The sequence below is a fragment of the Ovis aries genome, chromosome 9 (assembly GCF_016772045.2).
Source record: "Ovis aries strain OAR_USU_Benz2616 breed Rambouillet chromosome 9, ARS-UI_Ramb_v3.0, whole genome shotgun sequence".
Lineage (NCBI taxonomy): Eukaryota > Metazoa > Chordata > Mammalia > Artiodactyla > Bovidae > Ovis > Ovis aries.
In genome coordinates, this window is record NC_056062.1 from 43,361,342 (window position 1) to 43,378,920 (window position 17,579).

The window sequence follows — 17,579 nt, forward strand, 5'->3', positions numbered from 1 at the left end:
TGGAAGTACCTTTTAACATTGGTGTGGGTGATGATATTTTGGATTTGACATCGAAAGCAAAGACTAAAATAAAAATAAGCAAGTGAGAATACATCAAGCTAAAAACCTACGCAGCAAAGGACACCATCAACAAAATGAAAAAGCAACCCTCCAAATGGGAGAAAGTATTTGCAAATCATATATTTGACAATGGGTTAATATCTATAATATATAAAGAATTCATACAAATCAACAGCAAAACAGCAAGCAAGCAATCCAATTAAAAGTGGGTAGAAGATCTGAATAGGTATTTTTTCAAAGAAGGCACACAGGTGGTACATGAGAAGGTGTTCAACATAACTAATCATCAGGGAAATGCAAGTCACAACCACAGTAAGGTGTCACCTCACACCTGTCAAACTGGCTATCATCAAAATGTCTATAGCAAATGTTGATGAAAATGTGGAGATAAGGGAGCCCTTGGTGCACTGTTGATAAGAATGTAAATTAGTGCAGCATCTATGGGAAACGGTACTTCAAAAAATGTAAAAAAACTACCATATGATTCAGCAGTTTCAGTTCTGGGTATTTATCTGAAGAAAATAAAAACATTAACTCAAAAAGACACCTGTATCTCCATGTTCATAGCGGCATTATTTACAATAGCCAAGATATGGAGACAACCTGTGTGTATCAGTGGATAAAGAAAATATGGCAGAGCGCACTTAACCATACAAAAAGGAAATCCTGCCATTTGTGACAACATGGATGAATCTTGAGGGTATCATGCTATGTGAAATAATTGAGACAAATACCATGTAATCTCACTTACATGTGGAACTTGAAAATAACCTGAGCTCAAAGATGTAGCGATCAGGTTGGTGGCTGCCTTAAGCAAAGCGGGGGTGGGTGGTAATGTAGCGGTGGTGAGAGTTGGAGGTGGTCAAAAGGTACAAACTTCTAGCTACAAAGTGAATATGTCATGAAGATGTAATGTACAGCATGGTGACTATAGTTAATAATACTGTATTGCCTATTGAAAATTGCTGAGAGAGAAGATCTTAAAAGTTTTCAAGAGAAAAAAGTTTGTAACTATGTATGGTGATGGATGTTAACTAGACTTGGTGATCTCTTAGCAATATATACAAATATTGAATCATTACACTGTACACCCAAATGAATTAAATATGCCAACTATACTCAATTTAAAAAAATTAAAAGAACCCAGTTTGGATGTCAGAGGATAGCCCATTTTCTTGATTGAAAGTTCTGGTGGAAACCTGGAGGCAGTTTCAAACCAGCATTTGGTTGAGCCCAGCACCAGCTGACTAATGATCCGATCAGATACACAGATACAGCATGTATTTTGGTATCACTGGATATGCCTTGTAATGGCAACCTTCAAGTTCATGCATGTTTTATTCTCTCTGTTGTGTTTTCCAGAGGGATAATCTATTGGCTGATAGAGTAGCAAATCAAAAGTAACTCGACGCCATTGATTCGCTTAAGCTCGTGTGGGAACAATGGAAAGAGGCAGCCATTTACTCTGAAAGACTGGAACAGGTATGATATAGTTCCTTTTGTTGCTGCCTTTCTTTATCTCTTTGCACACCTATTTCCAGACCAGTTGAAAACAGCAAGTGGTTCCTGTTTGAAAACACAGGATCGGAGTTATACGAACAGGTACTGGGGATTATTTGTGACATTCCAAGTTGTCTCGTCTTCAGGATGCTGTTTATATAAGTACCAGTGCAGTCAAGAGGTAATTATTTTTCAATAACAAATTGTAATCACATTAGGGAGAGTTAATACTTTAAAACATAGGCTTAGCATTTTGGATGTGTGTTTAGCTTTAAGATACAATGCTCTCTGAATAAGATCTTGCTCCAATAAATAGATTTCTATAGAGGGTTTACAGAGGTAATAAAAAGTGGTAAAACATGTTGATTTCCCCAATCACAGCCATCAAAAGTGTTTTTACTGTTTAACGATCTAATCTCCTCTGCTCATATTTTACTTTCTCAGCAGTGAAGGGACCCTGCCAAGAAAGGAAGAGTCTGATTTCTTTTTCTATTTTCAAAATTCACATAATAGATAGAGGTGAAACTTCTTTTATTCTGAAGGAAACATTTCATGTCACCATGAAAATTTTAGCACAGCATTTGTAGGACTCCTCGAGTTAGTACCTTTAAAATATGTGCTTATTTTGAATTGGATGTTTGTCACCATTGGAGCACTGAGCCTTCTTTCAGTTGTATCTTTATCAAGAGACAGGTGAATGTGGTAGCCTTCTTTCAGTTGTATCTTTATCAAGAGACAGGTGAATGTGGTTTGGTAGTAACTGTTCAGTGGTCAGTGCTTTAAGAAATTATGATATTCATGGATTGTAATGCAGCTAGGTGACTCAGATGGTAAAGAATCTGGCTGCAATGCAGGAGACCCAGGTTCAGCCCCCTGGGTGGGAAGATCCCCTGGAGAAGGAAATGGCAACCCACTCCAGTATTCTTGCCTGGAGAATCCCATGGACAGAAGAGCCCCATGGACAGAAGAGCCCGACGGACTACAGTCCGTGGGGCTGCGAAGAGTCAGACACAACTGAGCGACTAACACAAATGCAGCTAGAAAGTAATTTAAGTTCAGAAGATTAAGTATCATGTACCTATCACGATCAAAATTAAATTACTTAATAGCTTTACATAACAATTTTTTCTCCATTGGATAGTATAGATGAGAGACTATGAATAAATAATAAAGACTTGAATTTTACATAGGAATATGAGCATTCAAAAGGCTAAGAGAAAGAACTCATAAAAATTATATTTTATATAAGGCATTAAACAAGGGTATGGCTCCATTATTTAAGTTTAAGGAGAGTTTTCAGCAGATGTTTGAACTATTGCCCTGTAGTTAGTAGGTTCTTAGCATAATGTCTTTGTTTTCACAAATTGAAACAAGTAAGGGTTTCAATGTATTGCTGTATTGAATTTGACACTAAATGTTATCTACATTAATAATATATGAAGAGTCTGGTTTCTAGCTCATCAAAGGCACAGAAAAATAGCAGGTTGTTGCTTGACACACAAAAACGCAAACGTACAGTCTTTGTGTTCCTTTATGTTTCCGTTTGTAGAATAAGCCAACTACTAACAACTCTGACCAACTGTTGACCAACTATCTTTTCTTAGATGCTGTCTAAAAGAAAACAGTTTGATCTTTTTGGGAATAGGGTGAAGAAGGTGAAACAGAAAATAAACAAATTTCAAACTCTCTGTAACAACTCATTCTCAGTATTAATCAACCCACAACATAAAGCCATCAGCTACTGGATTTCTTTTTCAATTTCATTTATTTTTAAAATTTATTTATTTTAATTAGAGGCTAATTACTTTACAATATTGTAGTGGTTTTTGCCATACGCTGACATGAATCAGCCATGGGTATACATGTGTCCCCCATCCTGAACCCCCCCCTCCTCCCTCCCCATCCCATCCCTCAGGTACATTGGCCCTGAGCACCCTGCCTCATGGATTGAACCTGGATTGGTGATCTACTTCACATATGGTAATATACATGTTTCAAAGATACTCTCTCAAATCATCCTACCCTCTCCTTCTCCCAGAGTCCAAAAGTCTGTTCTCTTTTATATCTGTCTCTTTTGCTGTCTTGCATATAGCGTCATCATTCCATCTTTCTAAATTCCATATATATGCGTTAACATACTGTATTGGTGTTTTTCTTTCTGACTTACTTCACTCTGTATAATAGGCTCCAGTTTCATCTACCTCATTAGAACTGATTCAAATGTGTTCTTTTTAATAGCTGAGAAATATTCCATTGTGTATATGTACATCTAGGTTGCTTCCACATCCTAGCTATTGTAAACAGTGCTGTGATGAACATTGAGGTACATGTGTCTCTTTCAGTTCTGGTTTCCTCGGTGTGTCTGCCCAGCAGTGGGATTGCTGGGTCATATGGAAGTTCTATTTCCAGTTTTTTAAGGAATCTCCTCACTGTTCTCCATAGTGGCTGTACTAGTTTGCATTCCTACCAACAGTGTAAGAGGGTTCCCTTTTCTCCACACCCTCTCCAGCATTTATTCTTTGTAGCCTTTTGGATAGCAGCCATTCTGACCAGCATTAGATGATACCTCATTGTGGTTTTGATTTGCATTTCTCTGATAATGAGTGATGTTGAGCATCTTTTCATGTGTTTGTTAGCCATCTGTATGTCTTCTTTGGAGAAATGTCTGTTTAGTTCTTTGGCCCATTTTTTGATTGGTTTATTTTTCTGGTATTGAGCTGCATGAGCTGTTTGTATATTTTTGAGATTAATTCCTTGTCAGTTGCTTTGTTTGCTATTATTTTCTCCCATGCTGAAGGCTGTCTTTTCAGCTTGCTTATAGTTTCCTTCATTGTGTGAAAGCTTTTAAGTTTAATTAGGTCCCATTTGTTTATTTTTGCTTTTATTTCCATTACTCTGGGAGGTGGGTCATAGAGGATCCTGCTGTGATATATGTCAGAGAGTGTTTTGCCTGTTTTCCTCTAGGAAAACAACACAGATTACAGTGTGATTAGATTTCTCAACAAAGAGCTGATCTGGAAAAAAACCATAAATGAAAGCAATAGCCAGCTACCATGTCTTCTTGGGGGTGAGTTTCTATGTATGGAACCATTCGAGAGATGGAATCTGCCTTTTTTCCACTGGGGAGAGGAGTGCACAAAGGGATGGCCATGGGGCAAGGAAGGATGAATCCCAGATTGTTTCCAGGAGTATTTCAGCCCCCAAATAATCCCCTCTCTTGTTCCACACCTGGAATAATTTTAGGGGGCAACCTCGGGGGAAAATAAGGCCCAGTCAAAATCGAGAAATTTTGCATATTTGTGCTTTGTTGAAACTGATTTTAGGACAGTCTGTTGATTTATGAGCCATGGCATCTCTCTTATTTCATGAGATAGACGATGAAGAGTGAACAGATTTTATTCCCTCAGTTGAAACTCTTTCTTTTGAATGCTGAATATAGAGTACATAAAGCAAAGGTATTTCTTTTATCTCTTCTTAGCTCTCTTGAATAGCTCTCTATAAATTTCCTTTATGAAAATGTCTTAACCCAGATTTACCACTGCTTCTTTTATCCATAGTAGTAATGTCTACATAACTGAATCTGTTTGGTTTGAATATCTTTGTGTGTGTGTGTGTGTGTGTGTGTGTGTGTGTGTGTATTCTGTTTGTAGAATAAGCCAACTACTAACAACTCTGACCAACTATTGACCAGCTATCTTTTCTTAAGGAAAGGAAATAGCTTGATTTTTAAATTGAGGTACATGACACTAAGCAATGTTGGTTGATCAGAATCTAGTGAAAATTTCAAAAGAAAACAATGTATATAAATTTGTGTATAGGGAGGAATTTCGCTGGCTCAATCCAAGGAAGAATTAATTGACAAACTGTGGGAGACAAGGAGTTGCAAGTGTACCCGAACCCCATTTAGGTTCTATCTCCGTCTCTTGCCCCTGCTTGTCCTCTGCAGGTCTGTTTCAATCTCTCTCCTTTCAGGCCAGCCAACAATACCCAAAATTTACATTTGACAGGTTTTTACCATTAGAGATTGTTCTACATCCAAAAAAATAAAGAAACTTAGGGAAGGACTCTGGCTTGGCTTGGGTAAGGTACCTACTCCTGGTCTAGTTGGCTACAATGATCTCTGGTCAGAAGGTTGGCTTGTCCTGGGTGGTGTGCTTAGCTACTCAGTCATGTCCAACTCTGTGACCCCATGGACTGTAGCCCACCAGGCTCCTCTGTCCATGGGGATTCTCCAGGCAAGAATACTGGAGCGGGTTGCTATTTCCTCCTCCCAGGGGATCTTCCTGACACAGAGATCAAACTTGCATCTCTTGCATTAGATGACCATCTAAGGTCATCCAAGTTGGCTTAGATGACCTATAACTCCATATTCTACGGTCTTAGGACTTGAATCATATTCTTAGTGACTTGGGAATCTTGCTACCCAGTGAGATCTTACAATCTCAGAGACAAGTATAATTACTGTGGTTTATTCCTTGCCGACCAAGTCACACAGAAATCTCTACTTTCCAAATCTCATTCATTCATGGCAAGTGGTGTGACCTGTCTGTCTGCCAGTTGTCTCCATTTCTGGGAGCAGTTAGGTGAAGTGTAGGGCAGAGTATCAGTGTCCTGAGTTAATATGTGAGATGGCAGCAGGAGAGAGGGGACAGGAAAGGAAGTAGGGAGTGTGTCAGGCAATTTTTCCTTCAGTTGTGAATACCCAGCTGGGCTGTGGTTCCAAGAGAGGGCTGAGCTGCAGACCTGGAACACAGGGGTGATTGACCCAGCCCCAAGTCCTGAATTATTTATCTGCTAGGGAAACTGTGATGGAAGGTGAGAAAGGTAAGATAGAGCAGTAACTAGAATATGTGTTATGATTTACTGCGTGGCTGCCAGTCAGTTTGAATATCTGCTAGATTTTGTTTGTGTGGGTGTGCTCAGTCATGTCTGATTCTTTGAGAACCCTTGGACTGTACCCTGCCAGGCTCCTCTGTCCATGGAATTCTCTAGGCAAGAATACCAGAGTGGGTTGCCATTTCCTCCTCCAAGGAATCTTCCTTACACAGGGATCAAACTTGCCTCTCCTGCATTGGTAGGTGGATTCTTTACCACCCCTGCCACCTGGGAAACCCAGATTTTGTTTAGTGGCAGGCAAAATTAGAATTCCTCCTCTTGTCCTTGTGTGTACCAGACACTAGGAACTAGGCCCTCTCTGGCCTCTGGAAGCTCAACTTGCATGGACAGCTAACTGAAAGGAGACAACATAGTCATGCCAGCAGATGAGGTTTTATCCTTGGGCTGTTGTCCTTGTTAAGTCAGTTTTTCCCTCAGTGCCTTGGGGTCTACAGGATTTTTGACTGAGGTCTGACTTTCTTCAGCACCAGCTTCCTTTTCTCCTCTCAAGGAGCTAGATGCTCACAGAAACATTCGGAAGTTCTTCACACAGTTCTTAAGTGAATCACGTAGGACCACAAGTGCTCGCTGTGCCATGCTGGGATCTCAAGGGCCTCTAAGACCACTGGAACCCACCAGGCAACATCCAGAAGGCTCTGTTCTTATCTATGTTGGTTCAGTCTGGTCTGGTGGGAGCAGAGCTTGAAGGTTGGCTTCAACCAAGCCCACCCGTCCCTGGGATATGCCTGTTTGGGTCTGCAGCTTCACTGTTGTCACCAGGGGCTCCTTGTGTAGAACATGAGAGTCTCCCCAGCCCTGACACCGTCTCCTGAGCCCTGGAACATTCTTTCATCCACATTTATTCACTCTTACAGCACTTGATGCACAAAGCCCAAAGCTGGAAGACATGATAATTTTTAAGGAACTTCTGGTCAGGGGAGCTTGAAATCTAAGTAGTTTTGTTTTTTATCTTGTTTTGTTTTTGTGGTAAAATATAACAAAGTTTACTATTTTGTTTTAAAGTGCACAATTCAATGACATGAAGTAAAATCATTGTGATGTTTAACCATCACCATCGCCTGTTCTAGGTACTCATATAAGAGGAATCATATGTAATATTTGTCCTTTTGTGACTGGCTTATTTCACTTAATGTTTTCAAGGTTCACTTTATTGTAGCACATGTCAGAATTCCTTTTTATAACTGAATAATATTGCATTGTATGTATATACCACATTTTCATTTATCTGACTTCTATGAATAATGCTGCTATGAACATCGGTATCTTTTAAATATATTAACTCATTTAATTCTTACGACAGCTCTATGAATTTAAGTACTTTTTTGGTCTCCAGTTTATAGATAGGGATAGTCATGTAGCTGGTCATGGCAAGGCCTATATTCAGACCTATAGTCAGAATGCCATGCACACTCTGAATTATACACTGTGCCTCCTTTAATAGAAATAGTTCTTTTAAAGTCAATATGTCCTAGGTATATCATCTGCATTATTTCTAAATCCTTAAGATGCCCTTATGATGTGGGCTTTATTATCCTCGCATTCCGAGTGAAGATATTAGGTTTGGCAAGACTACATGATGGATGCAGGAAAGCCCCAGTGTGTTTGCCTCCCTGTGCTTCCCCCACAGCCAGGAAACAGCAAAAGGCAGCTCCATGGGACACGGGGCAGCACAAGCCCTTCTGTACAGAGCACAGGGAGAGGAGTCTCTTGCATACAGAACTCTTGAGCCCTGTTGGGGACTCGGTACCCCATCGTTGCAGAGATGGTCTAACCAGGCTCTCAGATGAGACTAGGAACGTGGTGTTTTGTTTTGTTTTTGATACTTACAAAATGTTGGGTTTTCGTTTTTTGTTTGTCTTTAAGAACTCATACTCTAACAATGGCTATGCCAATAGAGTCAAAGTAAAATCGATGATTATTTCCGTTGTTGGCTACATCTGGAAAAGATATTTTAAAAAGGACAAATTCTAACCAAAGAAATCCTGACGGAAAAAAGTCTACGTATGCCTGACCTGAGAGGATCAGTTTTTAACAACTGTAAGTTAGCTGGCTATTTAGATAACATCTTGCTTCTATTTAGCCATGTGGACAAAGCCATATTCCATTTGCATGACTGCGTGTAGCCCTTAGGACCCTGACCTGAAGCTCTAGTGCTGGCTTTCCTAATCCTTTTCTCCCCTCCTTTTGCAGCTGACACAAAGATGTACTTCAGATCAACATTTTACAAACACTCAGAAACAAACTCTCCTCCCTTTAGAGATCTGGCATGCATAACCTTCACAGCCATCTCCCTCTTTGGTTTTGCAGTTTGAGAAAATGGCATGTAACATACCTAACCAACGACAGCGGACAATGTCAACATCTGGAAAAGCTCTGTATGAAATTCTTGGTCTGCATAAGGGAGCATCAAATGAAGAAATTAAAAAGACCTACAGGTACAGAGGAAGTTCAATGATGGCATTTCTTGTACTACTAGTGATAGCTATGTGGTGACTGGTGAGTTTCAGAGACATAAGCTTCCTGCTGAGGCCTGGTAATCAGAGCTTTGGAACTCATGTTCCATTCCCTATTCCACAGCTGAGCAGTTGGGAACAGAGAAGCATGATGCTGATTTTATGAAAGAACTCTCCTGTGATGCTGGAGAGGCAGTCTTGTGTTCTAATGTTGTGTGAGAGAGAGAGAGACAGATAGACAGACACTGCGAATGACCAGGAATTGTGCTTAACTGGCATGATAGCACCACCAAACATGGCAGAGGGTTTTAAATAAATAAAGGGGGGGTTTCCTGCAATTGCTGTATTGTGCTATGCTTTTCAAGTCTTCCATTTTGATCTTTCATATCTGATCTAGTTCCAACTTAGCTGTTTTTGGGAAAAACTGAAATAACTTTCTTAAAAGCATCAAGGAATTTAAAAAAGGATTAAGCATAATTATTTTGCAAAATTTGGGAATTACTAAAAATGAAGATAATAACATTTATCCATAATTTTTCCTCTACTGACAATCACTGAAATTTTTCTTCCAGTCTTTTAAAATAAATCTAGATAATACAACCCCTACATTGTCCCCCCTTTCAGCCTCTGGTAACCACCAGTTTGTTCTCTATATCTGTGAGTCTGCTTCTTTTGTGTTATATTCACTAGTTAATTGTATTTTTTCATTCTTAAATTTTTTTCCAGATTTGTGCCTTTTATATTTTAGGAAAACAATATATTTCTCTGTTTTATTTGATTTTTTATTTTTATACAATTTTTAAAGGTTACTTTCCATTTACACTTGCTACATATTGGTGATATTCCCTGTTTTGTAGAATATCCTTAAGCCTAACATACATTCAGTAGTTTGTAACTCCCACTCTCCCACCCCTCTACTGGGTGCAAGTATCTTTTTGAATCAGAGATTTTGATTTTTTTCAGATACATACCCAGGAGTGAAATTACAGGGTCATATGGCAGCTCTATTTTTAGTTTTCTAAGAAATCTCCATACTGTTTTTCACAGTGGCTATACCAATTTATATTCCCACCAACTAATTAGCTTTCTTTTTAAAGAGGATCTATCGTGAATATAGGTGCTATTTAATATTGTGATTTTTAATGCCTGTAGCCTAGGCTATTCTGTAACTTAATTAATTTAATGTAAGCCATTAAAAAATATTTTAACTGACTTATTTGGCTGCAGTGGGTCTCAGTTGTGGCATGTGGGATCTAGTTCCCTGACCAGGGATTGAACTGGGCTGCCTGCACTGGGAGCACAGACAGCCACTGGACCACCGGAGAAGCCCCATGAGCTATTTTTCAACATGTAAATTCTTTTAATTTACCCTATACTTAATATCCTTGTACATAAATGGTAATGCATATTTCCAATTATTTCCTAACTTACTGAAAAATAAAACTGTGCCTTTAGAATAAAAATGAATCAAAAGACAAACGAAAGTTTCAGATTTTAATCAGCTACCTCTTGATTTGGGCTTGAATTAGGAAAACTTTTTTCTTTTTGCTGTATGGAAGTTTAAAATCTTTAAGTAGGCAAATTTGTTAGTCATTTTCTTTATGGCTTTGCTTAATCTGTTGTGGTTAAAAAGCCTCTCTTGATTATAATATTATAAAAATATTTAACCATTATCTTCTTATAGTACATTTATAATTTTGCTTTTATAGTCAATGTTTGATCCATTTGGAGTCTATTTTGACATGAGAAATGAAGGTAGGATTCCAAATTATTTTTTCCTAAATCACTAGCCCACCAAAATTTATTGAATTCTCCATTTTTATCTACTGATGGAAAATTCTTTGGCTTTGGATTAGAACCTTCACCATGTGGTAAGCTGTGGGACCTGAAATGCCTTCAAGAAGCACATGTTGAAAAATAAATGACAGTTGTGAAAACTGCATTTGGACCCAAATAGTTCTGTGAAATGGTATATTTCAATCAAAGTCAATATCAAACTTCTAGTTTACTTAACTTAATGTGCTAGAAAAGTCTTTGCTGTTTCATTGCTCCCTAGAGTTTTGTGGCTAGAAGCTGTTTGGCTTCCTGTGCGTAGATGTCCTTGGTGAAAGGTCATTAAACTTGACCTTTAAGGCCCTGGGCTGAGACATTGTGCAGGGGGTGAGACTAGGAATCAAAGTAAATGCACAATACGTATAATACCTAAAAAGATGCTTCCCAAAATGGGAAAAAAAGTGATGTCTAACTATAAGTTCTAGAGCCCACTTTACAAATGTGACTTTTAATTGCCTTTATTTTGTAAACTGAAATTTCAGGTCATATCCTAATTAAGGCACTAATTATGCTGAGTAGTTTGCAAGTTTAATCATTACAACCTAAAGTCTCTTCATGTAATCAGTGTCTTCCTATTAATTTTGTTTTAATGTCATACAAATATTATTTTTTCAGCTGATTAGGATACTAGTATGCTGCCAAAAGTCTCTCCTTCTAACTAAATTACACATTTGTATTCTGCTAGTTATTCAAAATGTATGAGCAGGCTGAAAAATCCACTGAGAATATTATTCTTATATTCAGGGATCTGGATCAAAGCAGTGACAATACAGTGAAATTAAAAGTCAGTGAAGTTTAATAAAATTACCAACTGTTGAATCTATACACCGCTTGACCTCTGTTGTAATCCTTGGTTGTGCTCTTGAATAAGGTTGAGCTAGAAATTTTATTTTGTTTTTGAATACATAATATATTCACCTGATTAACATGAGATCACATAAAATGAAAGTGTTAGTTGCTCAGTCGTGTCAGACTCTTTGTGACTCCATGAACTGTAGCCCATCAGGCTCCTCTGTCCGTAGAATTCTCTAGGCAAGAATACAGCAGTGGGTTGCCATGCCCTTCTCCAGAGGATCTGCCTGACCCAGGCATCAAACCTAGGTCCCCTACATTGCAGGCAGATGCTTTACTGTCTGAGCCATCAGGGAAGAACTATGCAAGAAATAAGTCTCCTTCCTACCTCATATCCCGCAGGTTCCCTCCCCGGGAAAACAATTCCTTGTATACCCTTCTACAGAGAGATCTTATGCCTATATAAGCATATACAGAGACCTTCTGGTCTAGGCAAGATGGTATAGGCTTGTCTCTCCCATTTCCTCGTGCTAAACATGACAAAAAGCTTTGGAAATAACTCAAAAGACAAAAAAAGATAGCCTTCGAAAGGAAGAAGGAAGAAGAAAAGGGGAATTAGTTAGGGACCACAGGAGCAAAGGAACAGCACTGTGACAAGCCCTCTGATGACTTCACATCTAAGAAAAGGTAAGCCAGGCCTGGCCTTTCCTGGCACCTGCCGTAGCAATGGAAGGCAGCCAGGTGGTCCTACACTTCCTCCAAACTGAACGGGAGCCCTGCCAACAGCTCTAGGCAATCCCCACAGAAACGGGGACCCACTGAACGTCTCCCTAACAACAGCCAGACAGAGGACTTTCCCCAGCCTGAGACTTCCCTCTCTCACCAGAGACCCCACTTTACAGGGGAAATTAAACCAAGGGATTCTGCCACAAGAAACACCCAACCCAGGAAGTGTTTTTGTCCCTGCCCCTGGAGATTCTCTTTCGCCACCTAAAGGCACCAAGGCACCCAGACTGGGGAGGCTCCTTTCCCTTCTTCATCTAGAACCAACAAGCACCAGTAGGGGCCCCAGAGGCAGGAGACAAACCAAGTTGACCAAAACAACACCATAGGGTCTGAAGATTAGATTGTCATTGGAACCACTGACCACAAAAGTAGGACCTGCAAACTAAGCTCTAACAAAGTGACTGACTGTTAAAGTAAAACATTTAAATAGGACCCAGAGGAGCTTCCCAGGTGGTCCCGTGGTTAAGAATCTGCCTTGCAGTGCAGGGGACTCCGGTTTGACCCCTGGGGTGGGAAGATCCCACATGCCACAGGGCACGTAAGCCCATGCACCACAACTACTGAGCCCATGCTCTAGAGACCACGAGCCACAACTGCTGAGTCAATGCATGGCAACTACAGTAGAGCTGGTGCTCCACAACGAGAGAAGCCACAGCAACGAGAAGCCGGCACACGGCAACTAGGGAGCAGCACCCGCTCACCGCAACTAGAGAAAAAGCCCGGACAGCAACAAAGACCCAGCAAAGTCAAAATAATAAATAAATAAATAATTTTTAAAATAGTGTTTTATTAAAAAAAAATAGAAACCAGGGTCTCATAATAGCCAAAGTGTCTAGATTAAAATCACTCATTGTATACAAGGAAAAAAGGAAATCCCAATTTGCATGAGAAAAGATAATCACCTTACTCCCACACAGAGATGAACCAGTTATTGGAATTATCTAGGTATCCCAGAGTAACCATCAAAAAAGATTCAATAAGCAATTGCAAATTCTCTTGAACCAAGCGAGAAAAAAAGAAATTTCAGCAAAGAAATAGAAGTAATAAAAAGAACCAAATGGAAATTAAAGAACTGAAAAATTATAGAAATAATACAACTAACTGGATGAGCTTAGTAGTAGAGTGGGATAACAGAGAACAGAATCAGTGGAGGGCGGATCCATGGAATATATGCAAGCTGAACAGCAGAAAGAAAATAAACTGAAAACAAACAGTCACAGGAAACTGTGAGGCCATTAACCAAAGAGCCAACTTTTATAGCACCGGTGTCCTAGAAGGGGAGGAGAAAGAGTGGCACGGAATGAGTATTCAAAGAAATAATGACTGAAAATTCCCCAAATTTGGCAAAATATACAAACCTATAAATCAAGAGGTTAAGTGCATCTCAAATAGAATACATCTAGACAAATTCATGCCAATATACATCATAATTAAACCTGTGAAAACTAAAGGCAAAGAAAATATCTTAAAAGCAGACAGAGAAACGATATAATACCTATATGGGAACAGTAATTCAAATGATAGCATATTTCTCATCTGAAATAATAGTGACCAGAAAGAAGAGATATGATAGCTTTCAAATGCTTAAAGAACTGTGAATTCTATGTCTGGGGAAACTATCAGTCAGTCAGTCCAGTCGCTCATCATGTCCAACTCTTTGTGACCCCATGGACTGCAGTTTACAAGGCTTCCCTGTCCCTGTCCATCAACAACTCCTGGAGTTTACTCAAACTCATGTCCATTGAGTCGGTGATGCCATCCAACCATCTCATCCTCTGTCATCCCCTTCTCCTCCTGCCTTCAATTTTTCCCAGCATCAGGGTCTTTTCAAATGAGTCAGATCTTCGAATCAGGTAGCCAAAGCACTGGAGTTTCAGCTTCAGCATCAGTCCTTCCAGTGAATATTTAGGACTGATTTCCTTTAGGATGGGCTGGTTGGATCTCCTTGCCATCCAAGGGACTCTCAAGAGTCTTCTCTAACACCACAGTTCAAAAGCATCAATTCTTCAGTGCTCAGCTTTCTTTATAGTCCAACTCTCACATCCATACATGACTACTGGAAAAACCATAGTCTTGACTATATGGACCTTTGTTGGCAAAGTAATGTCTCTGCTTTTTAATATGCTGTCGAGGTTAGTCATAGATTTTCTTCCAGGGAGCAAGCATCTTTTAATTTCATGGTTGCAGTCATCACCATCTGCAGTGATTTTGGAGCCCAAGAAAATAAAGTCTCAAACTGTTTCCACTGTTTCCCCATTGATTTGCCATGAAGTGATGGGACCAGATGCCATGATCTTAGTTTTCTGAATGTTGACTTTTAAGCCAACTTTTTCACTCTCCTCTTTCACTTTCATCAAGAGGCTCTTTAGTTCTTCTTTGCTTTCTGCCATCAGGGTAGTGTCATCTGCACATCTGAGGTTATTGATATTTTTCCTGGGAACTTTGATTCCAGCTTGTACTTCATCCAGCCCAGCGTTTCTCATGTTGTACTTTGCATATAAGTTAAATAAGCAGGGTGACAATATACAGCCTTGACGTACTCCTTTCCCTATTTGGACCCAGTCTGTTGTTCCATGTTCAGATCTAATTGTTGCTTCCTGACCTGCATACAGATTTCTCAAGAGGCAGGTCAGGTGGTCTGGTTATCCCATCTCTTGAATAATTTTCCACAGTTTGTTTGGCATAATCAATAAAGCAGAAGTAGATGTTCTTTTTGCAACCCTCTTGCTTTTTCTAGATCCAACGGATGTTGGCAATTTGATTTCTGGTTCCTCTGCCTTTTCTAAATCCAGCTTGAACATCTGGAATTTCATAGTTCACGTACTGTTGAAGCCTGGCTTGGAGAATTTTGAGCATTATTTTACTAGTGTATGAGATGAATGCAACTGTGTGGTAGTTTGAGCATTCTTTGGCATTGCCTTTATTTGGGATTGGAATGAAAGCTGACCTTTTCCATTCCTGTGGCTACTGCTGAGTTTTCCCAATTTGCTGGCATTATTGAGTGCAGCACTTTCACAGCATCATCTTTTATTTGAAATAGCTCAACTGGAATTCCATCACCTCCCCTGGCTTTGTTTGTAGTGATGCTTCCTAAGGCCCACTTGACTTCACATTTCAGGATGTCTGGCTCTAGGTGAGTTATCATACCATTGTGATTATCTGGGTCATGAAAATCTTTTTTGGATCGTTCTGTGTATTCTTGCCACCTCTTCTTGAGATCTTCTGCTTCTGTTAGGTCCATATCATTTCTGTCCTTTATTGTGCCCATTTTTTGCATGAAATGTTCCCTTGGTATCTCTAATTTGCTTGAAGAGATCTCTAGTCTTTCCCATTATATACTTCCGGAATTAAGGGGAAAGAAAGACATTCTCAGATTAAGGAAAACTAAAACAATTAATCACTAGCAGATCTACTCAAAGAATGGCTAAAAGGTGTTCTTCAAAAGAAATAAAATGATGAAAGAAGGAATCTTGGATCTGAAAGGAGGAAAGAACACGAAAGACACAGAAATATTGTTGTTGTTCAGTCTCTAAATCCGACTGTTTGCAACCATAGGGACTACAGAAATATGGGTAAATACAATTGACTATCCTTCTCATAAGTTTTTAAAATTATATATGATGATTGGTATAAAAATTGTGTATGCTTAGTCATTCAGTTGTGTCCAACTCTTTGCGACCCCATGGACTGTAGTTTGCCAGGCCCCTCTCTCCATGTGATTCTCCAGGCAAGAATACTGGAGTGGGTTGCCATGCCCTCCTACAGGAGATCTTCCCAACCCAGGGATCGAACCCAGGTCTCCTGCATTGTAGCCAGATTCTTTACCATCTGAGCTACCTGAGAAACCCAAGAAAATTTTATAGCACCATCTGATATTCAAGGCAATTACATTCAAAGTGGAGAGGATAATGGGATCTAAATGGGAGTAAAGCTTCTGCACATCACTCAAACTGGTATAACACTGTTATCAGTAGACTGTGATAAATATAATATATACCCAACCACTAAAAAGAGTAGACAAATTAATAGACTCCAAAAAATACTACAAGTAAATCAAGATTGAATCCTTAAAAATGTTCAAATAACCCCCAGGAAGACAAGAAAAGGGAAATGGGGAAATAAGAAACAGAGGAAATAAGCAGAAATCAAATAGTAAAATGACAGACTTACGTATTAGTAATTATATTAAATGTAAATGGTCTAAGAATGTTAAATTTCCCTTTCTTGTCATACAAATGGTGATGTACTATCAGTCCTATCTTGTGCGTTGCATTCTTTTTAAATATATCTTGGAGATCATTCTACGAAATGATCAGTTCATAAGGAAGTTTCACTATTTTCACAGTGCTGTATAGCCATACAGTGAATGAATCCTTTCTCTGTCAATGGATATTTAGGTTGTTTTCCCTCAGGGCTTCCTTTTTAAACCAACTTAGAGCTGCTCAGAGAAGGAAACAGAATGTTTTCCATAGTCCCATAAAGGTAGACACAGGTGGGAAGAGGAGAACTATTTTGGTTCTTATCCACTTCTCAGCTTTCATAAGTCCCAATTCTCAATTCCTGAGCAAGTAGCTAATGGACTCAGCTAAATAAGCTGCTCACTCATGAATGCCTGGCTCAGGCTAGAGATCTGGAATCACAAATCCCCACTACCACTTATCAAGGACTGTGAGATCCAACTCGATGGGAAGGAGAAGTGGTAATGTTCTCAAAGAGGGGGTACAGAGTTGGATGGGAAATTATCAATATCTTTAGCTTTTTATTTTTAAGAGAGTATCATAGACAGAAGCCTCACATATCTCTCTCAGTCCCTTTCTGGGTCTATTTAGAAATCTTTATCCTAGAACTTTTCTGTGAATAAACCATCTCTTTCCCCCATATCATTGTTTTTCCTGTATTATGAGTACAATCATGGTTCGTTAGTCAACAGATAATTTGGAGCCCCCAGCTCTCTCAAAGGACATCAAGGAGTATGACAAAAGGAAGGCTTCTACTGTGTCAATTGCCTCACTGAGATTTTGTGAAGAGATCATTTTTTCAAAGTGCATGAAGCCTTTGTGGAAAAGCACAATGGAAGTACCAGGTACTATTATGAATGGACAGATACTCTCATTATCCTTAAAAGTCTGAAATTATACTGCTATTTGGTGCTACTGTTCAAAAACCATTTATCTAGCATAAGGTGAGTTTCTGTACCATGTCAAAAGTGCCACATCACGGAATGAGATTATGCTATGAGTCTTTTTTTTTTTTTCAAAC

General features: G+C 39.2%; 1 protein-coding gene across 1 annotated transcript in view; it reads left to right on the forward strand.

The window, feature by feature from the left end:
• The first annotated feature begins 1,485 nt into the window (after window positions 1-1,485).
• Window positions 1,486-17,579, forward strand: part of DNAJC5B (DnaJ heat shock protein family (Hsp40) member C5 beta) — an 80,708-nt gene continuing 64,614 nt past the window's right edge. Inside the window, exons 1-2 of the mRNA XM_027972999.3 lie at window positions 1,486-1,542; window positions 8,764-8,891. Coding sequence (XP_027828800.1) covers window positions 8,773-8,891 — 119 coding nt within the window. The 5' untranslated portion in view covers window positions 1,486-1,542; window positions 8,764-8,772. The remainder of the gene's footprint in view (window positions 1,543-8,763; window positions 8,892-17,579) is intronic.